Consider the following 25618-nt stretch of genomic DNA (forward strand, 5'->3'; position numbering starts at 1 on the left):
ATGTGTTCATTTTAACGAGATTAATTTTTTTGACATACATCTTTTTTATTTTTAATACTTTTTTTTTGCGTACTGCTGCAAAAATGTCCTAAACTAAATAGAAAAAGAAGATTACTACGGAAGAAAATTGGCTTCTCATATTGCTAAATGCTCCTCCCTAGGACATGGCTTTAACATATATTTCTGTGACATAAATATATACGAAAAAAAGACCTGCACTACTGTTGCACGATCAGACGTCGAGACAAAGTGTACTCTTTCTTAATAAGAACTAAACGAAGTCGGAATTTTCTTCGACTAATATTTTATTTCATTCTACGCACACAAGCTGGACAACAAACGCAATGGCCTATTTTCCCCGTCGTTTGCATGCCTACCAAAGTACCCACCACCATATGGGATACGCGTAAGCGTTACGATGCTCAACTCGAGGGGGTGTGATTTAGGCCTTTTTTGCTCCTGCATTCTTGCATATGCTCTTGTCGTACATCAGATCCTTTGGATATCCACATGCTGATATGAAGGCATAGCGGCAAGTGGTGGGAAGACTTCTGAATATTGCTTCTGCGGAGTTCTTTTCCTCTTCAGCTGTTGAAGCTTGTTCGCCATCACCAGCTTCCTTGGCCACTACTTTTGTAGGATTCTCTTTTTTGATATTATCGGCGCGTTCGAACACTCCTTTCAACTCTGATTCCTTTAGCCAAAAGTCGCATCCTGAAAAAAAAATGTTAATGGGATGATCATTAGTTACGAACATTTTGGGGACAGTAATGCAATACCCCCTTTGGGGCTCATAAGAGGTACTAAAAATCAATAAATAAATTAATTGCTACTGCAATAAGGACATCGAACAGGGTGTTTCAAGGAACGCTATCGAAATTGCTCCTCGCTGGCAGATCCCTATCTGCACTAAGGAAAAAAAGCTGGTATCAAAGGACTAATGGCAGCATTTCGTCCTCTGAACTGAAATTTTGCTCCCCGAAAGGACCATCTATTTTAAGCTAGGTACCTTGTGCAAACGCTGGGGACTAACTGCACTCGACTGGGACTAACCGAAAGGCGTGCGCGAGCAAAAGCAGCCATTAGTCATTCTCGGACAGGGTGCATCTGTGTCTTTTAATCCCCGAAGGCGAACGAAATGATCGCTAAGAAGACAGCTGATATTTTGCTCGTCTTGGGGATCGGCGCGACTCAGCCCAGCACGGCTGAAAGTGTTGACCAAAACTGGCGAATTTCTTTGATGTGGAACGATCGTTCAGACATTACATGGTACACTGACCTTCGAGCGTTATGGGGATGTGAGTTAACGATTGTGTTTACTCATACATTAAACTATCTCGTCACAAGTGATTGATATTTGACAGGTTCCATTGACGCAATTTGCCCCGCGCAAACATTTCAGCATTTATCCAAACAGAACACCTCTGAATACTAAACCATTAATGTTTTCGTTTCAAAATAGACAACTTCATAAAGTCTGTAGAAGACTATAAATCCTTTCAATCGATCCCAACTGTTGAGCTCAATGCGCTCTGACGTTCTCGGACTTGTTGCGGAAGGTAAAACGTCTTGACATTGGTAATGCATAAAAACATTTTTAGAGCGTACGATGGACGATTGAACATAATTTACGCTCGGAACGTGCTGAAATGACAGCTGTGACAAACTGTAAACTATTCTGCGCATAGGCACGAAAAGAAAAAAAATTGTCAACATAAGAATAGATTTTTGGCACGACGGAACGAAAGCGAATGTTTGGGAGTAGTTGTGAACTCATCCCGTTTTCGACAGTGAACGGGCTGCGATAGCGGTCATGCGTTACAGCACGACAAGCAAATTTCTAATGACTAATAAACCGCACTTTTTTTAACTGCGGAATATCGTTCAAGCATCACCGGTAACACATAGCACGTATTGCTGTGTGACACAAATCACAGTGCATCATAGTCGGCTCTCCCTTTATTTTACGACACAAGCCTTCGAACGCACTTTTACCAAACCTGAGAATTCCTTAAAGCGTCCACTGAACCCGGTAAAACAGCGGCGAGTTCTCCGAGCTGTTTCTTTATCGATTAGGCTTAACGGGTTCACCGACTCGAGATGACCAATCTGGTAAAAGCACTCGGAATACTTCTCACTTCGAGATTTTCTGCCAAGGTCACAAGCGAATGTCGTCCCGTCCCTTGTAATCCTCGCCCCGTTGAACGTATACACACTTTCAACACTTTGTGGAACCCGATATCCGTCGCCGTCATGTTTCCCCCCGCAGACCACTACCGCCGTGATGGTGAACAAAACCACGTGATACAGGTTCACGTACCACGTGGCGCCGCTCCGCACTCCGACGGTATATTAGCCCCGAGCGGGAGCGATTAGAGCGCCGCGTTCGCTCGATGATGGCGGAGGGATAAGTATCACGTGACGAGGCCGGATATTTTCTCTGTTTTGCTTTACTTTGATTGTGAGCTTCAGCTATTAGCATAAGAAACTGTTCGCTAAAGGCTGATTCGCACACTTGCGTCGAGTCCGACCGAGTACAACTGCAACGTACAGGTTGCAGTTGTACTCGAGTACAACGCAGCTGTTGCCATAGCAACCCGTGCACTCGGTCGGACTCACGCAAATGTTCCCCCCCCCCTTTCTTCCCCCAATTTTGTTAAATTTTTTTGCCACGAGAGTTTTTATGGTTGTCAGAGTACTACCCAATCAATATTTTAACACATCGTCGCGTATATTTGTAATAAAGTAAACAAACGAAACTGCTCGAAACCGAAACTGGACTGGCGAGGAAGAAGAAATATAGAGGAGGAGAAAGTTAGAAGAAATCACGTGGCTGTGCAACTTTTTTTTCTTCTTTCAGTTAACGCCTTTGCAGTTTTTAAGAAGTCACAAAAAATGGGCATCAATTTTTTCTCTTCTTGTAGTGAGTGTGTGCCTTCAATGACTTACGACTTTGATTATTTTTGGTGGTTGTGTCTACACCATAGAAAATGGCACCCGACAACGAAAAAGAGAGTGAGCGCTGCTCGAACCGGCCAGTTTTTGGATCGGCTGTCTTTGGGCGGAAAGAAAACGAGTTTCGAGCCTCGAATTGTGTTCTGTGTTGTTGGGCTCTCATATCTCATGTAAAATTAAAAACCTTGGCGAGCAGAAATACACTTTCAGTGTCTTTTTGAGTGTATTTGTTTTGCAACCACGCAAAACCTTCACAGGATGAAACCTAAAAACAAATCCGAATATGCCGAGCGAAGCGATCAGAAGTTGTGTGTAAGTTACGATGCAATCCTACAATAGCTTCATGGCCACCAGAACGGCTAGGATACTTCACAGTGGAAACAAGTGAGCATACTTCTACGTGCTCTTCACTCGTTTCCCGACTTCAAGTTGTAAAGAAAAGAAAATTCGTACTCGAAACCACAATTTTCGGCAAAAGCAGCTCGATTCACGGATTCCGGAAGCAACGACGGCAATCCCGACGACGGCCACTCAAGTCGGTTGGAAAGCCTAGCAATGTCGGTCCGAAGGACTTGCAAGGCGCTCGTTGCTCCCAGCCTTTAACGACCAGCGGCCTCGTTAAATGTATATGTTCGCGCGACCCCTTTCTTTCTACGTTGGCCGATTCTATGAATAGTTTGAGCCTTGACCTAGATCTTCCGCTTAGAAGGTGAGTGATCTCTTCGATTTCCCCTTTTCAGTTTTGGAGTGTTGTGCTGCGGTGGCGGACGTATTCATCGCAGTGATACACTAATCAATTCTATTTGCTGCTTTTTTTTACGTAAAGCTCAATTAACTACGATATTGGATACCCTCGCATCATATGGTACGTATACATTATTCTTTGTGTGTGTGTGTGTACTACGAAAAAGAAAACAACCGGCGAACGAAATGCCAAGTTCAACGCTTGCTCGGCCATCTTCGCGATTGGTTTCTATATTTGCTGTCTGTTTGCGACAGGCTGAAAAAAAAAATTGTTAGGAACTCTGCTGTCGGAATCTACGTCTTCAGTCACTTGACAAGTCACCGAAGTCACGACGACAACCTGTTTGGCCATGGTCAGTACGATTACACGAAATAGGCCGGGACGCAACTGTTGTCGCGCTGCTTGCATTTAATTTTGATGAGATGTGAAACCAAAGAATTAGACCAAAAGCAACCCGTAACTCTCGTTAAAATTAACGAAGGAAACATAAATTGTATACCATACACCTCAACCTCTTGCTAGGAACAAAGCGGAGAAGCGGTCACTCTACAACGTCAGGTGTTGCCTAGCTACTACGTCAGGAAAAGAAGCCGCCAGATGTTGCCACCCCATCTTATTGGGGAGGGGGAGGGGTTGCAGTGCAGGCGATGACAATGCCAGGTGAAGAAAGAAAGGGCGTGCACTATGAAGGCTGGATGGGTGAGGGAGCAGAGGAGGGCGAGGGAGTGGCGCCCTCGGAAAGAAACAGCCGATCAGGCCACCGCACTCTCCGCCAACAATTAGTCCGAGGGGTTTAAATGCAAGGGCTCAAAAGTTAGTCCTAGGAGTCCATCTCTGAGGGACTAACGGGAGTGGGGCAAAGGTTGCTCTCGGCCCCGTCAGTCTCCTAGCGGACCAATGGTAGTGACAGCTCGTTTATTCCCCCGAGGGACTAAATCGCGCTCCATTTATTGCTTAGAATAAAATAGCTTGATGTCATATTCGTCTCTGTCAAGGGGTGCATTTAAAAAAAAAGAGTAACGTTCAGATACGTCTTAAATTACTTGTGATCAACTGCATTCCAAATTAGTACATATCCATGTATGGTTTCAATTGGAACTTTTTTGGGCATCATCAACAACTACTAAATCAGCTCAATTCACAAGAATAAAAGGGATGCGCAGCGTTTTACAGCGTTTGAAAAGGCACTCAATTTGGACACATCGTAAGGTGGCCCGAATATTTACAAAAAAGCGTACAAGGAAACCAACCGACCTTTACAATTAAATGAACCATTGTTTTCTAAGGTCTCTACCGCGGTTGAAGGCCACAAAAACGTGTGGAAATTGCGGGGGACGTGTGCTGCGTGGGGAATGCGGTCGTTCTTTGAATTCCATCTGTCTGTGACAGATGGTATATACCAGGGGCGGCCAAGCTGACCCGGCCTATGAGCCGCAAATAAAACCATGAAACTCCCAAGAGTCGCGGGGGGGTTGGGGGGGGGGGGGGGCAAACTTTCGTCGACTTTAGAGCAATAAACGAAACTCGAACTACTTTCAATCTATCCGAGTCAAAAAGGGTCCAACTGTAAGGTAGCAGTAGCACAAGACCAAACCGCAACCTATCTTTCGATTAAAAACGCGTTCCATTTCCCTTCTTTAGGTAGTGCTTGTGTGATCGGGATGGAGGCTGGGAAGCGGAGGGGGGGGGGGGGGGGGGTTAAGGGAGGGAGCCGCAAGCCGCACTTTAACACGCGAAGAGCCGCATGCGGCTCGCGAGCCGCAGCTTGGCCACCCCTGGTATATACCATCTCTGTGGCGCTGGCAAATATATCATCTATATGGCAAACACCATCTCTCTGTGAGCGATGACACATAAACGGTTGTGCCAATAATGCTTAATCTTAGTTATGTACAAACTAGCTCAAATTCCCACTTTAGTACAGCTTAGTAGCTGCGATTTAAAATTTTTGTGTTTGTCCCCCTCTTCTTCGGTCGTCTCCGGTTTTTTTCAAGCATATGAGAAGCAAACAATTTAAATGTACCATTCAGGTTCTTTTTTTTTCTTCATTTCAGCTTGATTTTATGATGTAAAATTAATGCTCGGATTACAGGTCAGTTATGGGCACAAATATGCGAATGAAGATCAGATGCAGAGACATTAATTTAAAGCCATGAGGATGCGGTTCGGGTACCCTACAAAATCCACGTATAGGGATGGGATGCGAATGGTTAAACGGTTACCCACACAGGGATCTACTTATCTGTGTGCTCTAAAATACCGGTGGAATTATTATATATCTCGGCTTGTTTCGTTTCTGACTACCGTCAGTAAACTATCTTTGTTTTTTTCTACCTTTATGAGTACAATATTTTTGTATTAAGTATAGTTTTACCCGGCTTACCTCCTTTGAGAAAAGGAGACCTGAGAATATTGCACGACGGCTGGTTGTAGACCACATAGAAGTCAAGGTAATTAACTCCTTCCACAGGTTCCGTTGATTTAGAATCAGCATCTTGTGCGGCCTTCACTGCGTGCGGAGAAAAAGTTACAGCGCACAACCGTCCACTTTCGCAAGGCAGACACATTCACAATATTGGTAGCTCATGAAAGCTGAACTTACCCATATCCGATAGCGGTTTGCTTGAGGAATTGCAGGAGTAATCACCATACTCGATGTACATGTTGCTTCCCAGAGGGGTTGGTTTATCACTTGGAGTGCCTAGTTTTACGAGGAAAACAGAGTATATACGTGTAGATTATATTTGAAACAAATATTTGTGGTATTGTATGGGTAAAATAGCCTAGTGTCACGAATCCAAAGTGTTAATAAACAATTCCTCACCAAGAGAGTATAAGACGTAGAACGAATTGTGATGAACAACAGAGGTTTTATTTTCGACAATTCAAGCCGAGACCGCTCTATTTCAAGTGTAGAAAAATACACTTCAAAAAGCGCAGGCTCTGCTCGAAACGTCAAAAATAAAGCCTCTTCTGCTGCTCAGACTTCTTAATAGTCTCATGGAGTAAAAACCACTATTGTACTCGAAAGCCAACAAACATAACTATCTTTTTTTGTTCAGGAAACTGCGCGCTAAAACTAATGGTCGTTAATTGGATATACCGGGATCAATATGGAAAATGAAACCTGGTTTCGCGGCCCATATACACGAACCACGTATAGTAGTCTACTGAAACTCCGTCGGAATATGACGATAGCGGTGGAAATATGATGCTAAAGTTTCGAAAGACCTTACCAGGATCAGAAAATCTAAGGGAAAGTAGAAATTTCAGGATAAGCCGAAGTCCATCTAAGCCCAATTTTGTCAAAACAAGAAGTGATAAATCTGAGCGCCTGTGGCATTTCCAGTGGTAAAACAACCTTGTCAGCAAAAAAGCAAACAATATTCCCTTTCTTGTTGACAAGTTTGTTTTACAGAAATAAGTACTACAGGAATCCAAAATATTATTTCTTGTTTCGGCAAAATTAGGCTTATATGAACGTCGGCTCACGGTGGGAGTTGGAATTGTTCTTTTTTAAAATTATTGCAAACAGGTGATGTTATGCTCCCGAACTTTCGTATCCTATATCCCCATCGCTAGTGGCATAATATGAAGGAGTTCCAGCTTTCTGCAATGCGCAGTTTGTTTACGTCAGCCGGAAAACTTCGTTTTATTTTCTTTGATAATATTGGTGCGTTATTTCACAATTTCTCTAGATAACAATCAGTATTTAGTGACGCTTAATAACTGAAGTTTCTTTTCTAGACAGTATGAGAATTATGTCGTATATTATGAAAGAAAACTGAAACTCGCATAATATTGTTTTCTTCTTCTACAGCAGCCGCAAGACCTTAGGTGTAAACTGTGCGATGCACTATTTTGTTAAGCGGTTTTTTTTACGTTTACAAGTTATCAATATACTATCCACGTTTGGATTTGAAGAGGTATCACATAGACTTTAAAGTCATCTGGTTAGCATTACGTTAGTGTTGATATCTAAATTATGGCACTGCCATGAACGAAGTCTGGCAAACTGTCTTATGCCGTCTAACCACTAACACACGATGTTGAACCGGATTTACTTATTCAAAGTATGTTAAAACGTTCCTTCATAATAATTAGTTTAATATGTTAAATATGCAATATTATTGTAATATGATCTGCCCGAATACATAGACCTGGGTGGTTTTATCCAACCAGATATTTTCTCCATATACAAAGCGTCAGATAATTTTTTCTCAGTTTATATTTAGTTTATATTTAGGTAATAGCCATCAGAATACAGTCCGCTTCGGCCTAAGAGCTGTGTTGCATCAAAATGAAAGCCTAGGTTTTTTTTAAATGTTAGCTTAAGCAGGTGAGGATTATTAAAATGCTGTTTAGTATTCTTTTTGGTAAAGATTAAGATGATTTCCCGCCTCTAAAATATCCGTATTACCCTAGCTAAAAATAAACCACTGCATGAAGCGCTCATTCCAAGTAGCGACCGTCACCAAGTGTTCTGGTAACCTAACCCCTTTCAGAGACCACGAACCTACCGTAAAATTATGCGTTCTAGTCACTGAGGTCCTTCATTTGTTTGAATTGAAATCCTGCCCTTTGCATCATGTACGTACCTCCTCGGTCTTTCCTATCTTTCAAGTAAACCTACAGTGCGAGATAGCGAGATCAACTTTTACGGGTCATGTCCCTGTTCCTACACCATTGGCTTGTAGAACACGTTTTGTAATCACTCCCTCAATTCTGCTTATTTCATTATATCTCGAGTGTCTCTGTGCTTCTCTCCGTACAAGGTAAAAATGCCGTACAATACAAGGTGGAAAGAATGATTTGATTGTGAAACTCGTAAATGACTGCTCATATCTCATGTACCATAAATATATTTAGAGTAATAGTTAGTTACACTGCTCCTATTTTATCACCTTGTATGTGTCATTGTTGATATTTCGGGCAAATTATACGCAAACCGTAAAATATATTTTAGAAACATTTACCGAGATAAGTGCTTCAGAATATATTGTTTGCCACCCACGAATGAAGGACAACCCTCATGTGTGCATTCCAGTTTATTCATTACAATAGTTTCGGGAGACTGTTTTCTAAGCCTAGATTTATAAGACATAAAATATTACTTCTGCTAAAATAATATTGAATAATAAATTTTAAAGTCACATACCAGTCCAATCTGCACGTATGACATTTTCCAGTTTGTAGCCGGTTTGATTCAGAGCTCTTACTTGGTACATTAAAGTCTCGCTGAAATAGAACAATTTCCTTTTATTCTCGTACCTAAATAATTAATGCAAAAACAAAACATTATTGATTAACTACTTCAAATTTATGCCTTATATGATGCCTCAAACACGTCTTCGAAACTAGTGCTGGTCGTGTCTTTAATGTTTCTGTTCAATTGCTTTATGCCGACGTCACAATTGCGTCTTAATTTCGACTGAGAGAGAAGCTTCAGGCCGCCTGTACAGCTGTAGCATGACCAGCAGTCGGCCAATCTAGAGAAACTCAGGCACGCTTCACAGTGTTTCGTGTAACGACGTTGACGTCTTTTGTTTCCTTTGAGCTTGAAGTAAAGAACACGCTGAGATATCTCTACAAAATCTTCAAATAAGAAGCCATAAAAAATGTACCTCGCGAGACTTGCAGATACGGTTTCCTTAAAAGCCCATTTTTATTCCTGCTCAGTAACACCTCCCCTATGCCCCCTTCCACTTTTTGTAGTTTGATTCGTGTGTACGTGTGTTTTTTAATACTGCACAGAAAAAAAAAATTAGGCACGTTAAGGTTTTCGCGCGATATTTAGTTCGTTTTTAGAACATGTATTTAAGCATTTTTTTCAGTTGGGCAATTCCTTTTACCTGTAATAAGAATAATGGCGATGAGGGTCCTTTCTTCAGATGTCTTGAAGACGACATTAGGAGCCCTTTTGTGAAGACTTCAGTGCATCAAATGTATCAGTGGGAGAATTCTTTCCAGCTCTATAGTTATGCTTCCCTTGGTTAAATCCGGCTACATTCAAGTACCATTTTACTAGTGTAATGCTTGGAATGTGCGAAAATATAACAGATGTCGCTTTAGCTTCCCGTGGACCATAGGCGGGTATCATTTCGCATAAAAATGTGGATTTTGTTTTTAGAATCTATTAGTATATTCATTTTATTATTTTATTTTTAAAATATATTGGCCAAACTCTCCGTTACACAAAAAATTCTCGGTTACATTCCTAACCGATACGTCCACAAAATTGGAACTGGTGCAATATTTGTTTTTGGTGAAAATAAATGAATAGCGGCTTTTTTTTAAAGAACCACGGGTATTTTTGTTAGTATGAACAAGCTAGCAAATCATAAGGCACATCAGTGACAAATAGATGGCGTAAATCAAATTTTATTCCCCGAATGGAAAAAAAATTTCATGGCTTAGCCGCTTCAGAATTGGTTAATTATTTTATGTAGAAATTTTGCAACTGTCATGTTGTAAAGGTGAAGTTACAGTTTAGAAATCAATCAGCATTTTCCAACCACAAAACCGTCAAGAATTGGACAGTTGTTTTCTATGGCATCATCTAATCTTTTCTAAAACCAAACTTTTATGCACGACATTCCTATTCAACTAACGGTCACATGTTCTAGCGAAGCTTTTTAACATTTGAACCCTCATCAAACATGAGTTCATTAAAAATACTTACTTATTTCCAGAAGTCTTGTTGTAATATGTTCTCGTGAAATTTGCGATTTTTGATGACTCATCGTGGGGAGTTGCTGTAACTCGGACACAAGTAATACTGGGTTCGTGGTTTTTTGAGCGAAACATAAGGACAAATGGATCATCCTTTGTTTTATTAATGGCCTGAAAAATAAATGTTTTTGTTATCAAGTATAAAATATAGCTTGAGAATTGTGTTTTAGCTCTCATTGTTTATGAATGAATCCGGAATCATTATTACGCAGTCATACAACAAGATGTTCACGTGTTCCTTGAAAGCTGACCTACAGCCTTAGGTATTTCGCTGCACTCTCGTACGCCATCGTATGGCTAGCTAAATCTGCACAGACATTATAATGCAATATTTTCGTGGGAAGAACAGAAGAATGGGACTTCTCTTTTCTCTAAAGTGATGCGTTCCATAGGCTATAATTGAACGAGAGAAAAATAGTAATCTTTGTGCAATCTACTTATACTTAAAGTAAGCAATGCAACAGCGATTTCCATTTGCAATGTTTCTTTTAAGAGAAACTTGACAACGCCGTCTGGCGTAGTAATTACACTTCACAACCACGTATTTATAACCACAAAGGACGATGACATTTACTAAATTTGCACTTCTCGTGACAATTCAGGGATTCCCGAAACACATATTGCTTTAATATATGTCCTCCTGCCCTTTGCAGCAAACTTCATTCTCCAGCGGGTGTAGAGCTCGTCGAACTACTTCTGGAATGGAGTCTTTATGATTATAATCAGTTCATCTAGCGTTTTGCTCTTCATTCTCCTTCTCGAGTAATAACACCATCGATGTCGACGTGCCAGCTCATGAAAGAGGGACAAGCTGCCGGGCCAAGGGCAAAGGTGCACAATGTTTATGACGTAATGTCTGATTTTGTTCTGGCTCTACCACTTCAAAGATAGAATAGCGCCAAAAGCTACCTCTTCGAAGGTAACGATATAAACCTACTCCAATCTTACAAAGTATTATCGTCAATATTTGTGGAAGAAACGTATTTCTTTTCATCAAACAGTAGATTTTAAATACAGTGTAGCACATATTGTTCCTAGGACTTTTCCGGTGTCTGAAATTTCCTACAGTGTGTTCCACTATTGGGTGCACATCTGAGCTATTAATAATCATATTACGTTTTTTTGTGAGAATGAGCATCAGAATTGTGCACAATCCAAATGCTTTTCAAATTAGAAAAACATAATAAAAGTTATATATTCCAGAAAAATAAGCAGTGCCCCATGTTGAGCGATAAAAAACCTGACATACTGACCTTTTTCCCTGTTATCACAACCTCCTTAGAAAGAAATTTTAATATTTCAGCGCATACTTAGACAACAAAGACAATATATTGAATCAACCATGAAGAAGGTACACAAAAAAGGGACGGAGGCAGAGAACTATTCCCTGTAGGGAGTAGTCAGTGGGCAGGCAGTGAGCAGAGCCGCCTTTCCTCAAGACTGAGATAGGCGATGTAACTCCTTATACAGGCATCCCAAACCTTTCTCTGAAGACTTCAAGGCAGAACATACCGCTAGAATGTACATTTTGATTAAACACTCCACTAAGGGAAGTTGTTTTTAATTTCACAAAATTTCCTGTTGCTACCGGATTTTTGTCACTCCTAGCAGCTTCACCAGGGTTGACAAAACTCAAAAGGGCTTCACCAGAAACTTCCCTTTGCATCCATTTTGCATCAAATATGAACAACGATCACTGGAACATATGCAAAACATAAATTAAACGTCATTGAAATTAGAAACACTTCAACAAGGCATGATTAGCCATCGCTATATTATGAGCACTGTGAATTTTAACACTATTGTTTATTAGTGATTTGAAAAATAAGTCTTACTTCCCTCCCATATATCTATACTATATATATTGTTACGATGATGCTGTCGGCAGCAGAAAGGACAGGACAGTACACGATGATAGAACACACATACGATTTATGGAGGCTGAGCCGGCACGTGGGGCCTGGCGCGAGATGGTCGTGCGCGCCACTGCCCCATCGTCGTCTTCACATTCCTAACAGTACTCCCTCCGACGAAAACGGCCGACCCGGCCGGTGAATAAATGAACACATGAATCACACTTACAACGCCACACACACAGAAGAACAAAGGACAGCTGCCGACAGCGAGGGTGAGGATGAAGATAGAGACGTTGAATTTCGGCCTCTTCCGCAGTGTCACAGACCTCTGCACCAGCCACACGACGGCACGGTCCGGGCTGGGGGACTCACGTCACTGAAAAGCGTCGGAATGTCGGGGGCTGATATAGGGGCGGGGGATCGTCTGTCGGCTACGGCTGATGCGGCTTCGACTGATTCGGCTTGTCATGGCGTCTGGACAGGGGCTGGGCGACGGAGCCATGGGCTGGTGTTTGGTCTGCTGCTGCAGATGACTGCCTCAACGAGGCGGGTTCACAGGATCATAGCGGCGCCGATGTTCATTGAAGGAGATGAGGATGGCTCCGCACCTCCACCATACTGTTACGATGATGCTGTCGGCAGCAGAAAGGACAGGACAGTACACGATGATAGAACACACATACGATTTATGGAGGCTGAGCCGGCACGTGGGGCCTGGCGCGAGATGGTCGTGCGCGCCACTGCCCCATCGTCGTCTTCACATTCCTAACAATATAAATACATTTCGTTGATCACATACCTTCCAGGCGCTTTGGAGAGGTCCAAGGGCAGGATCGTTAAGCAACGGGTTGTTTTCAGGGTTTTTTATGGTCATTTGTGCCTGCCAGGCACAAGTAGTGGCGATGCAAGCGAACAAAGCTGCGTACAGGAGACCCATTGGAACGGCTGCAGCTATCACTTGAAGCTGTTGCGGGATCCCTTTCGCGCCGCTTTTATAGCTAAGATACGTAGACGTACTTCTTATTTTCCAGTTCCAAGTATTTCAAAATCGTAGGTGCGGCACGCCTTTGCTAAGGAAAAACATTATAGACTTTGCTGCTGATGTTTGTTGCTCAATTTCGCTGCTCATTTCTGCGAAACCTTACACCCACATGTGTATTGTTGTTGTTGTTGTTTCCCAGTAAAGTGAATGCTGCTGGAATTACAGCCGCACCTTCAACACTTGTACATATAAGTTTCTGCTTATTCGTGACGTCAATTGGACCATGAACGACAACGACGAGCCATCGAATCCAACCAAATGTCGCATGAGCGTCAAGTCACCTTTGGGGGGGGGGGGGGGGGGGGGGGAGTGAGTGACGAGCGGGGTGCGTATGGTCACGTGATACTTTCGCCCCGCTCGATTGGCTGGAAGGGCTTGCGGCGTCCGCTGTGGTTTGTCCTAAGGTAAAAGGTAGCGTAAAGGCTTTACCCTACGCGCTATTTTGTAGAAATCTTTGCATCGCAAAAAACACAGAACACACGTAGATTAGTGTGAAAATGAAATAAATTTTGTGTAATTCATATTCCTATATTCCTAAAATGGTTGTATAACGAACATTTTAGACGTGAACATAACTAGAGTTACTGACAAGGGTAGAACGGCAGGGATTAGCTTCGGGTGTCCGCCCTGCAGTGCGAGTTTCCAACCTTCCACAACGTTTAGGCGTCCCGTGCACCTCGATCGCGCGCTCTCAGCCAAAGCAAAGCGCAAGGCATGGACTGCATGCTGGAATATGGGCGTCCTTAAGACAGGCCCCTTTCGGTTCTCATTTTGTCTGACTATAGATTGTTGTTATTTGCGGACCCGAAGTATATCCAAGTCTGGACAGCAGGAAGTAAAAAAAAAAAAAAACAGCCCAAAAGGGAGATAAAAAGAGGAAGACGCCAGGTTTACACGATTTAGAAGAAAAACAGCACATTTGATGCGATTGATTATTTATTATTTTGAATTTTCTGCCAAGTCATGTATTATTAGACTTCACAAGCGCTGCAGCGTCGTCTGCATCGATCTTGTATAAAATAACATTATAAATAAGGTTTAAGGATGAGAAAAGTTAATTTTATTTTGCCAATTGTGGAATCCTAGAATGTATCTCCTAGTAAGAGGGGTGCTTCTCTATTTCATCCGTTTTATGTATCTCGATGTTCCTTGACAGTGTGCAACACATTTTGAAAACTTGAATCTGTGAAGAACTTCACTTTCGGTCAACGTTACTAGCACCCCTCAGTTGGGAAACTGCCATAGGGACTGCTCTGAAAAAGTGGCACCGACCCGTCCTCTCGAACCGAGCCAATGGCGATCACAACGCCGCCATTTCTCCCACAGCGGCCACTCGAGGAATCGCACGTGACTTCTGACTTCCATTTTGGCTTTAGTCGGCCAGTTTGGCGCCAAAACAGATACGGTGGAAGAGGTTTCAGGGGTACTACACCGATCTCCCCAGCGGACGCGCGCCGCGAAATATTACCAAAGTCAAAATGCGCCTAGGTCGGGACGCGCTACATGAAATCACTGCTGAGGCATGGTTGTATAAAAACAATATAATTGTGCTGGAAAAGCTTGCTAACTAAAATTTGAGAGAACATCAGCCGCCCTTATATTGAACTAAACTTCAATAAAAGTTACTACAAAAAGATTTTTTTTCCGTTGGTTTTTACGCAAAATCATGCTTTCTAAAACCTCAAGGTGACCACACTTAAGACAAATGATAAAGGCTGGCGCTGTTATCGTATTTAGCTTGGTCTCGGTGGATGCCAGTGGCCCATGTTTCGACTGAGAGTTTCCTAACTGAGTGTTTTAGTAACGTTGTTTTCGGTGCACCTGAGCTATTGTAGTCCACCCCATTTTCCTTCCCCATTTTCACAATCCGCAACTTACAACGTCAATCCGAACACAGGTACAACCCTTGTTTGGTATCTCCTACGTTAGGTAACTAAAATAATGAAATTACATCTTTTCATGCTTTGTTTTTATTTGCCTTTACAACCCTGAGATATCTTTTTACAAAATGGCCTTGCGCTCACGGAATGCACAGCGGGGAAGAAGACGCTCGCGCCTTTCTAGACATTAGGATAAGAGCAAGACGGCAGGCAATGTATCCAAACAATTTTTTAGCCACTGTTCTGCGGCCTCTCACACTGAAACTGCCACATTGCCTACCATATTTTCAATAATGCTTTATTTTTCCTGCAAAACAAATGATGAGGCCGGATAAAATCTCATACCCAGATTCAGGCTGTGTAAAATACTCCCACACAGCACATTGGTATACCTAGTGAAACAAGTAAGAAAAACTTTGTATAAAGCATCATCTTCGTCAAGCAGAATTATCATTGTACGCTCATGGCAAATATTGAATTGTATGCAAAGAAACGAACCAATTAATTTAACTATAAACTTAGGTTAAGGCCTACTGTTTTGATTTGTGTTTCACTTTAACCAAACGCGGCAGAAAGATACGACGCAGTTGCCTTAACCCATTTAGCCCAGTTCTACGCGCTACTGATTGAAGATATATTTTACGGTCGTACCTGCTCTTTTTAATCAAGACAGAATAATATACGATACGGAAAGTATTTTCTTGTTAGATGATGAATACCATTACTCATAATCAGCAAGGTTGGCAGACTGGCGTATATTCTGCATGATGGGATGTCCCTATGCTCAGAATGCCGATATGGTTAGTCACCCAGAAAAATTCTATCTACTTTGTTGGTGAGTCCGCATAATATCTTAAGAGGCTTCCAAGAGGTTAAATAATTAAAGATAGTAAGATAGTTTTGAGAGCCGGATAAATAATTATGAGACTATAACACAGTTGTAAAAAAATTAGACAGTTCAGTCCTACCTTTTCTAAATCCATGTGACGGACGCGATTGCGAAATGATACTCTAGCCAGACGAATTATCTTATCTTATATAAAACTAGAAAATGAATAAAATTGGGAATTACTTCAAACTTCTAATGATATTACAATTATATCAACTTTGAACAGAATCAGGCTATAAAAGTAAGGAATATCTGAATAAAATAAATCCGATTTACTTTAATAAAACAATTAATCAAGTTTATCTGCTTAGACTAAGTTTTTTTTCTTTCGACTTAAATCAATTTATCGCAAATTTAAATACATCTTAATTTACGCTTGATTATTCAAGTCACTATCATTTTAAACTTAATCGAGCAGTATGTTTTGGCATAACTTATTAAGTTTACTATGAGGTTGTGAAAATATTTATTAGCTACATTGCTTCAAAAAAATGAGTCACTTTGGAGTTTAGATTATAAAAATCTCTAGAAAACACCTTTCGGTCATTTTGTCACATCTTTTTTTAAAGCTTACAGCCAAACTTTCTTGAAGAAACTTCGTTCACACGTGCGCCTATTTTTGCCATTGCCTCCGATTTCAGACGATGTCATAGCGGTCTCTGAGCAGCACCAAAATTGCAAAGCGGCAAAAACAACAATCACAACGATGAAGAATTGTGACCTTTGAATACACTTTGCGAGTTGCCTATCGGTAATCATTGCAATGTTGTTTACTTGTTTTTTAGTGATAGGCGGTGGTTTGCTTCCAGATATTAGTGAAAAACATAACGGATAGTTTGAACGATGCGAGATTAATCTTTAAAGTTTCCTTTGGTCATGTGTTTTTTTATGTCTCTTTTTAGTTATATTTTTTCTGTCGTGGAAGTGGACGCAAGGAAGAAAGTTGAATTGTGCCATTTACTCAGATTTATCCAGCCTTTTGTTTGTGTTCATATTATTATAAACTTTTCTTACCTGGTGATCTTCCGATTCAAAAACAAATTAAATGACCACTAATGGTACTAAAGATTTAAGTACTGTAAAATATATTTTGGGATATTTTGCGGAAAACGTTAGATTTAAATTCATAGTAAAATTGGCGTAAAGTGATGACTTAAGTCGCGTCTTAAATAAATACATTTTATAGGCCATCCTTTGTCGGATACAGAGGACTACACATAGTAAATTAAAAGCTCTATATAATAGAAAAAATATAGTTATGTTATGACGTGCGACATATCGATGCAAAATATACTTCTCGAAGCCTGCAAAGCTAGAAAAGAAACAATTTCACCTAGTTTTTGTTTAGGTGGTACTGGAAGGTTTACTCTTCGCCTTCAAAGAAATGCGATTGCAAATCGAGTTTCAACATTTCAAAAAAAAAATAAGCATAATTTATTCGGACGTTTTGGTTTCTAAATTGTTTTCGCATTATTCACTCGTGATAGAGACGCGTGCTTAATATAACCCAACTTTATCCAAAATAGTGTGTGTGTTTTAATGAAAATAGCTAGAGGATTAATGCCATTTTTCGGTACTATGTTTTTATTCCACCAGGTGAAACTGAAATATTTATCGCAGATTTAGTTTCGGAACGTTCAGGGAAAATTTATTTGCGAAGTGTTTTTTTTCAACACAAACAAACAAACCGGGGTTACACTGCAATAGCAAAAATAAATGTTTTTTTTTTGTGAGATGATTCTTGAATGTTGAAAAGTTACAAAAAATGTGGCTTGCAATTCGGAAATTTAAAACGAGGCATGTACACGGTGTGTGCTCAACTTCCGGCCGCCGTGACACGGGTAAAGAACTACTTTTTATCCTCCTATGTTTGCCTTGCGTTCTGCTGGGTAAACGACAGCTAGCGATCAATTCCGTGAGAGCTACTCTCTACAAATGTGCCGGTGCCGTGCGTTACTTAACACAGAAAAAAAAAAAAAAACATTTAAACGAACGAAAGACAGACACTCACAGTTTTTTTCATTAGAAAGAACTGTGAGTGTCTGTCCCTCGTGTATTTAAGGGTTTTCAGTCTTTTTGCGTGAACTACAGTTTATCCAACGCGCTCTGCAACGTGTACACGCTCTTTAAAGTTTCCGACGCGTACCGGCGCGAAAAAGATGTCACAGGGGAAGTTAGTGCGACTATCTCGAGGCGATTGACAACACCGACGCCGCCAAGCATGGGTGATCGCAGTACTACGGTATTCGCAGACGGAGCTAGCTATTTCGATGTGCTGCGGGCAGATGGCGCAACGGGACAAACACGAGAATCCGGAGCCGGCGCAGTGGCGGCCGCGGTGCCTCGACTGCATACATGGGTAAATTACTTTCAAAATGTAATTTAATTACAATTACAATTACTTAGCTCCCAAAGTAGTTTAACTACAATTCCAATTACTACTACGCGAAAGTAGTTCATTGCAATTACAAATTACTTTTTAAAAGTAATTCAATTACTTTACAATTACTTATTTCTGAGAGTTACCCACCTTGGGCCATATAACTGTAAACGAGTTATATGGCCGCTGTATAAATGTCACGCATTGTACTTTCCTTTTATGAAATTTATTAAATGGATTATAGAACTTAATAGTTTGGAGTAATGAAGTCCTGATTTCTTATATTCTCAAGAAATAAAAATAAATGGCGACAAAATTCACAGGTGCGAGGTGAATCTCCTTAGAGCTTGTGCAAATGGTATCCAAGTCAAACCAACAAAAAATAAAGTTAAAAATAATACAAGGAAACAAATATGCGACAGTACTGGTATCATAAAACTCGATGATTCGCTGCCTCTCCCTGTCTGTGGACTTGTAACATGCCGGATGTGGGTAACCGAACTGCTGTCGCTTCCACAACACTAGTGTCACAATAGCAGCAACTCTCTTGCCAGGGATTCTGGGTTAATTCAGTGCACGGTAAAGGCCAGTTCACACATGCAGCGGAGCGCTAAGTTAGCGCTACGTGAGCGCTCCAAGGAGCGCTCACGTGGCGCTTCCTAGCGCGTGATGTAGCGCTCGGTTAGCGCTTTAGTAGCGCTCTGTTAGCGCTTCAGTAGCGCTCTGTTAGCGCTTCAGAAGCGCTTTGTTAGCGCTCTGTTAGCGCTAGAGAAGCGCTTTGTTAGCGCTCTGTTAGCGCTACAGAAGCGCTCTGTTAGCGCTCTGCACGCTCCTTGTGACGTGCTTGCTGCTGCGGAACAGCGCGTGCACGGCAATTCCTTTGTTGTTGTTTTTCCTTTGGCATTGAAAGAAGAGGAAGTAAAACAGCCGCTCTCCAAGCAAATGGTCGGGAGGCGACCCAGAGGCATGGACTTTGGGCGACTAATTGATTGGGTACGACCTCATCGCTTTCTATTCGATATGCGTGACCCTGGTTTCAAAGACATGCAGGTAAAAATAATCGCCTTCGAAAGAGCTCTGTGTCTCGGTCCCTCAGCCTAGAAACAAGGTTCACTAGGTATACCTGTCGGTATCTCGGTGGCGAAAGATGTAGCGCACCCAGAAGGCTCTTCTGGGCGTTAAGCTGTCCACACACATATGCACTAATCGCGTATGTAAGAGCATTGGTCGCATTTCTATTTCAGCATCCCACATTTCCGCCATTGTGCTGCTGATTCATACCCAAGCACAGGAACCGGAACCGCAGTGCACGCGCTAATCCGCAGCGCCGCGGTACAAGAAGCGCTACTAAAGCGCTAACACGGCGCTACTGAAGCGCTAACAAGGCGCTGCTGGAGCGCTAACAAGGCGTTACTGGAGCGCTAACAAGGCGCTACTGGAGCGCTAACAAAGCGCTACAGAAGCGCTAATCGCGCGCTGTGTTAGAACTAAGTCACGCGCCAGGAAGCGCCACATGAGCGCTCCTTGGAGCGCTCACGTAGCGCTAACTTAGCGCTCCGCTGTATGTGTGAACAGGCCTTAACACCCAAAAAAAAAGCCCCTGAGATATATAATAAATTTAGGATCGTCATGTCAGGCGAAGAAGCAAAGAAGCAGCAGGTCTCATTAACACGACTCACCCTGCCTTACTTCCAACTGTTGTGGCTACACTGCGCTTCTTCGCCTCGATGTTAGAGTAGCACGACCCGCTGTTAGTGGCACCAACATACGAGATAGAGGAGAAAGACGTGAAGAACTCATTAAAAAAAGAGAATAATTTTATGAACAAAAAAGTCCCCAAACTTGACTGAAATATGTAAGCCAATATGCTAGCGGCGAAGACGCGTAAGGAGAACCTCGAACCTCCCCGCCTCGACCGGATGATGTGATCTGAGCCAACCAGCTCGACTTCGACCCCCATGCCCCCGTGTGGGAATGAGAAGTAAGAAAGACCCCTAGAAACAGGAGCAACAGGAAGCGAACGAGACGAAGAGTCAGATTCAACTACGACAGGAACGAAAACGGACGCGAATGAAGCCCTCATTTATCAAATTATTTCTCAAATTCTTCATTAAATCGTTTTACAGTCTACAAAATCCTTCATTCCGTTCTATCCCAGCCTCTCTTTCCCATCCCTCTTTTCCCCTTTTTTTGAGCAGGTTGGGAGACTCTCCCTTTATTGCTTCGGTTGTGCTCTCGTCTCCGTGGCCAGGGGGAAAAGCGCCACCGCCGCAAAATCTTGCAAAAGTAATTGTAATTGTGCCTGAAATTTAGCAATTACTGACGCTAGAAAGTAATTAAATTACAATTACAATTCCTTTTAGCCAAAAGTAATTATTACAATTACAAATTACTAGGAAAAGTAATTAAATTACAGTAATTTAATTACTGTAATTGAATTACTACCCAAGTATGCTCGACTGACCCACCAACCATCTCCCTAAAACGTTGAGCCATTACGGCACGCACAAATGTAATGTGCATGGTGTCCTGGGAAATAAACTGTGAATACCGACGCAAGGAACTCAAAACTCAAGAAAATTGTGCACTACAGAGACTCGCGACGTGCTAATTCAAGCGGAATAAAAACTTTGCGCGGCGTATGTTCGGTGCCTGGGGGAGGTAGGTGCCCATCTCCGATGCTTTGCCGCTGACGAAGTGGTTGAACACGTTTAGGGATTTATAGGTTCTAAGTTGTTTTCGGCTAAAGGGACCCGACGAGTGGAATAGGTAGTCCTGAAAATGTACCTACAATACCTTCGGCAGTTTTGACATTTCCTTGAATCGATGGGTTGCTCTTTCCTTTCACCCAAGAGAAGATGAAGGGATATTAATGCCGTATGAGTAAATTCAGGGAGGTACCGAAGTTAGTCCTCGGCCTTGAGACTTGTAAAGTATGTGCTACTCACTGAGTGTCCTTAAAAATGATCAAAAACAATAGCGAACCGGAAGTAACAGACGGCCCCGGAAGTTCCGCCTTTATTTGTTTCTGTTTACTTCCGAACACCCTGCATAGGAAAGATTTTTTTCCTCTACCACGATATGATGTAAGAGGTGACTTATTAACGTTTTCCTGACCACGGGAAAAGAAGCAATCTTCAGGAGACCCGTGCAACCGCTTTGATTTTCCTAACTAATTTGTGTGACACATGACAACATGTGTCACAACATGACACATCAAAATGTGGCGAATTAGTTGTTCTTTCAAAGAAACAAGTTAGCATAATGTCGAAAAAAGACTTCAAAATTTAATACTTTTAAATTACAATGTACATGCGGGAAGCGTATAAACGCAGAAACTTCTACAGCTACGTCATATTAAACGTACAAAGTAAACAATTCAGAGTTTACAGAGTCGGCCCGGACACACGGCTATTATTTGTGAAAGTTGGTCTATTTTGAATGACATTGCTTAGTTTTGGTCTCTGGGAGAGTTAGCCCCCATAATATGTGTGATTTTCAACGAAAGAATGCCTATATTGGTGAAACAGAGACCAAAGCTCACATCCCCCGCAGAATGTTTTTCTTTGTGTTCTTCCTTGGTTTTGGCATAGCCTTGGTTGCAGTCCCTTCAGATTTGGCATTTTTGTCCGGCTTGTTGGGAACATAAAACGTGCACGCCGGCTCAGGTCAGCATTGAAAGTTATATACCAAGCACCATCTGTTACGCGACATTTATAACATAATTTAAAGTGTCCCCCAGATGTCATGAGATCTAAAAACACATGTAACAATACAGTTGAAATATGTAAAGTCCATCTTTGGCTAAAAAGACTGATGCAAGTTCTTAGCCATGATGGACACAGCAAGCACCGTTCCCAGTTTTAGGTCTTTTTCAGGAAAGGGCTGATGGGCTGTCAAAAATAGTCTTGACAAGTCACCAGCTGGGCGGCCATTGAACCTACATTGAAGGTGAAAGTACACTTTTTAGGCTATCCATGAGATCCTGGAACAGAATTCTAAACACTAAATTTAATTTCTTGACGGCGCTTGGAAACCTAGGATCAACGGAGGTCGATGGCCCTTGGGCGCGGTCAGGAAAGTTGTAATTGAAAACACGATGATGCCAAGAGACGACGTGGCCAATCAGGGAGCGCCAGCTTCGCAACTTCACTGAGTTAATCAGAATCCTTTCCTTCTGCTGCAGATGCCGCACACGCGTATCACCTACACCGCGTGAAAACATATTTTCTGTCAGCGGGTGTATTCATACGTCACATTCGGGGCAGCAGCCGTTTTATCGTCCAATTTCACATTTCACAAACATAGCTTTAAAAAAAAGTATGACGTGAGTTTAGAAAAATAAATGGTAGTATAAACAAATAATAATAAAATGTAAAGCCTCGACCAAACTGACAGCTTCGGAAACGGAGGGTGTGGCGAGCATATCATTATCGCGCCACAGTCAATGAAGCTGCGGCATTAGCCGACACCAACGCGGAGGAACCAATCACGAAGCAAGAAAAGTTAACCTAAGAAGCCACGCCCCTGGGATTGGTAAGCTCTCGGCGTTTTTAGCCACAACAGCTTCAAAACAGGGGATTGAAATGGGCAAATTAATTAGCTATGTGAAGGGGAAAATTATATATTACTGAATCGAATTTTTGAAGGCTTGGATTAACATTTTTCTCTCGAATGTCTGGGGTTTGTGTGATGATCGCCAGTTTAAAGTAAATTGAATATTTATGTGATTTTGGGAAATTAAGCTTTTATAGATTTAGATTTATAGTGAACTTTTACTTAAATTCACGCTCGCCAATGGGGTGCCATGAAAACAGGGAGAGCAATTGCATTTTCTGAATGACGCAAAATACGTCTTCCACACAACGTAGACTCATTATTCCTCTTCGTAAATATATCACACATCACTTGAAGTTCCCTTTAAAGGGATGCTTAACTAAAATTTGTATTTAAAAAAAATAAGGCCGGAGAGGCGTTGAAATAAGGCCGGAGAGGCGCTAGGAACTCCAAAACACCACTCATACATCGATATTTCAAAGGAATGGTCGTACTTTTGAAAAAGAAGGACGTGATCAAGCGAGGTCTTTGACGTCATGGTCCTCCTGTGAGATTTGGGAATAAGGGGAAGCGGTTTCGTTTCTATGCTCCTCGCTTCGGTTCACCAGCTCGGCGGGATGTGGCAAGGAGAACAGGAAATTAGAATCGTGACGTGACTTGTATTGTAGCCCTCATCGGCCGTTTGCAATAGCGCACTTCTTTTGAAAAAAAGTACGGCGATCCATTATTGCTGTATGAATTATGTTTTTGGGTCTTGCAGCGTCGCGCCTATTCGTTCAGACTCGTTTTGTGATTTTGTAATATCGGAGCAGTATCCCTTTAAGCAAAGCGCCTAAAAACTCCTCGGAAGTGATTTTTACATCTGAAGAGTTTCCGAAGAGAGGCGAAATACGCTCAGAATAAAGCGTAACGACTGGCGTCAGAAGTGGTGTTCCGTTCGGGACAACGTCTTCCGGCAAGCATGGACCCTTTTCGACAACATGAGGACGGGCTTCCGCGACCTGGAGGAGGAGCCATCCCGCCTGGATCAGTTCGTGATCCCGTTGAGCCTAACATTCAAGCCGATGCCTCGACCGCCATAGCAGCTCTGCAGGACGTCCACCACCATCGGGCTGCACAAGAGCTCAGGGAACGCAATGCGGCTCTCCTGGAGGCCATTTCAAGCTTCTTCAAGAGAACATCAGTCGAAATCGTTGAAAGCTTTCGAGCGCTAGCACAGCCAATATCTCTACCAACTGGTGAAAATGAACTTCCACCCACTGCTCTACCCACCATCGCACCGTCTGCGACGGATCTCTAGCTACGGTCGTCACAATTTGACGGCACCGGCACCTGGTCCGCCTACGTGACACAGTCGCAAATCCTCGCTGCCGCCAATCGATGGACCGACGAGCAAAAGGCACAGGCACTTGCACTAATTCTCGGAGGTCCAGCATTACAGGTTCTTCACCATTGGTCGCCAGAATCTCGTACGTCGTACACCTTTCTAGTTGAAGCGTCGGGGCAACGCTTCGGTGAAGGGCATCAACGCTACCTACACCACAGCCAACTGCGCCACCGGCGACAAAATTCGGATGTGACATTGTCTCAGCTCGCTGACGACATCGAGCGTCTTACATGCTCGTCGTTCGTGGGTTCGCCTGTAGAGACTGTAGATGCCGTTGGCACTACGGCTTTTATTGATGCAATTGCGTCAATTGGGGAGATCCAAGATGCAGTCCGCCTTTCTGGTCCTCAAACACTTCGAGCCGCGTATATTTTGGCCCTAGAAGTGGAGGCCGCCCGCAAGGCATCACGATTGGCTACGAGGCATCCGCCTGCTGCACCCGTCTCAGTCCTACCAAAGATAATCTGCTGGAACTGCCGACAAGGACACAGCCCAGATGCTATCTCCCCTTAAAACCCCAGATGCCCAACCAATACGTGCTCAAAATGCGTCACGACAGTAAATTACTTCTACTTGCTCGGTAGCTTCACCTTCAGCCATCTACCTCCAAGGTACAATGATTGCGCCGTCCCTGTGCCAGCATTGATAGCCAAAGGAGCGACAAACTCAGTCGTCCAACCCACAGTCTTCGATCAATTACATCTGTGAGCCATGCCTGTGGGACCTGATTCCAGTCTTCAGACTGCAATTGCGCTACCCATCCAGATTTGGGACAAGCCAATGTTCTCTTCCACGTTGGTGGCCTGCATACAACCCTACCCGTGATCATAGCAGAAGTCTCGGATGATTGAATACTAGGAATGTATTTCTTAAAAAGCCACAAATGCGTTCTCGAATTTGCTCAAGGGATCCTTCACCTTGGTGCCCAAGCATTTCATTTCGGCTTGGCCACTGTACTAGTGTGCTATGCGAATGGGCTGCCTTTAAATTCGCTAACACCGTGTTCCCTTGGTCTCCAAACTCACCTTATCCCTCTCTATGTTGCCGCTGATCCTCGCCTTCAAGGTGATAATGCTGTTCAACTAGAAAACTTACTATCACGTTTTTTGGCTGCATTCAGAGCTAGTGACACTGACTTCGAAAATACCAATTTGGTTATGCAGCGCATCATAACCGGTGATGCCGACCCCATTCG

The 25618-nt window shown here is 42.5% G+C and overlaps 1 protein-coding gene across 1 annotated transcript; it reads right to left on the reverse strand.

Moving 5' to 3' along the window:
• Positions 1-442: 442 nt before the first annotated feature.
• On the reverse strand, positions 443-13225 carry LOC115331858. The gene is made up of 6 exons (XM_040214301.1): positions 13088-13225; positions 10383-10543; positions 8859-8938; positions 6303-6401; positions 6084-6209; positions 443-714 (listed from the first exon to the last, which is right to left on the reverse strand). The coding sequence occupies exons 1-6, from the start codon at positions 13223-13225 to the stop codon at positions 443-445; spliced, it is 876 nt and encodes a 291-aa protein (XP_040070235.1).
• Between the last annotated feature and the right edge of the window lie 12393 nt (positions 13226-25618).

Source organism: Ixodes scapularis, unplaced genomic scaffold (assembly GCF_016920785.2).
Source record: "Ixodes scapularis isolate PalLabHiFi unplaced genomic scaffold, ASM1692078v2 PGA_scaffold5__190_contigs__length_132052651, whole genome shotgun sequence".
NCBI classification, from domain to species: domain Eukaryota; kingdom Metazoa; phylum Arthropoda; class Arachnida; order Ixodida; family Ixodidae; genus Ixodes; species Ixodes scapularis.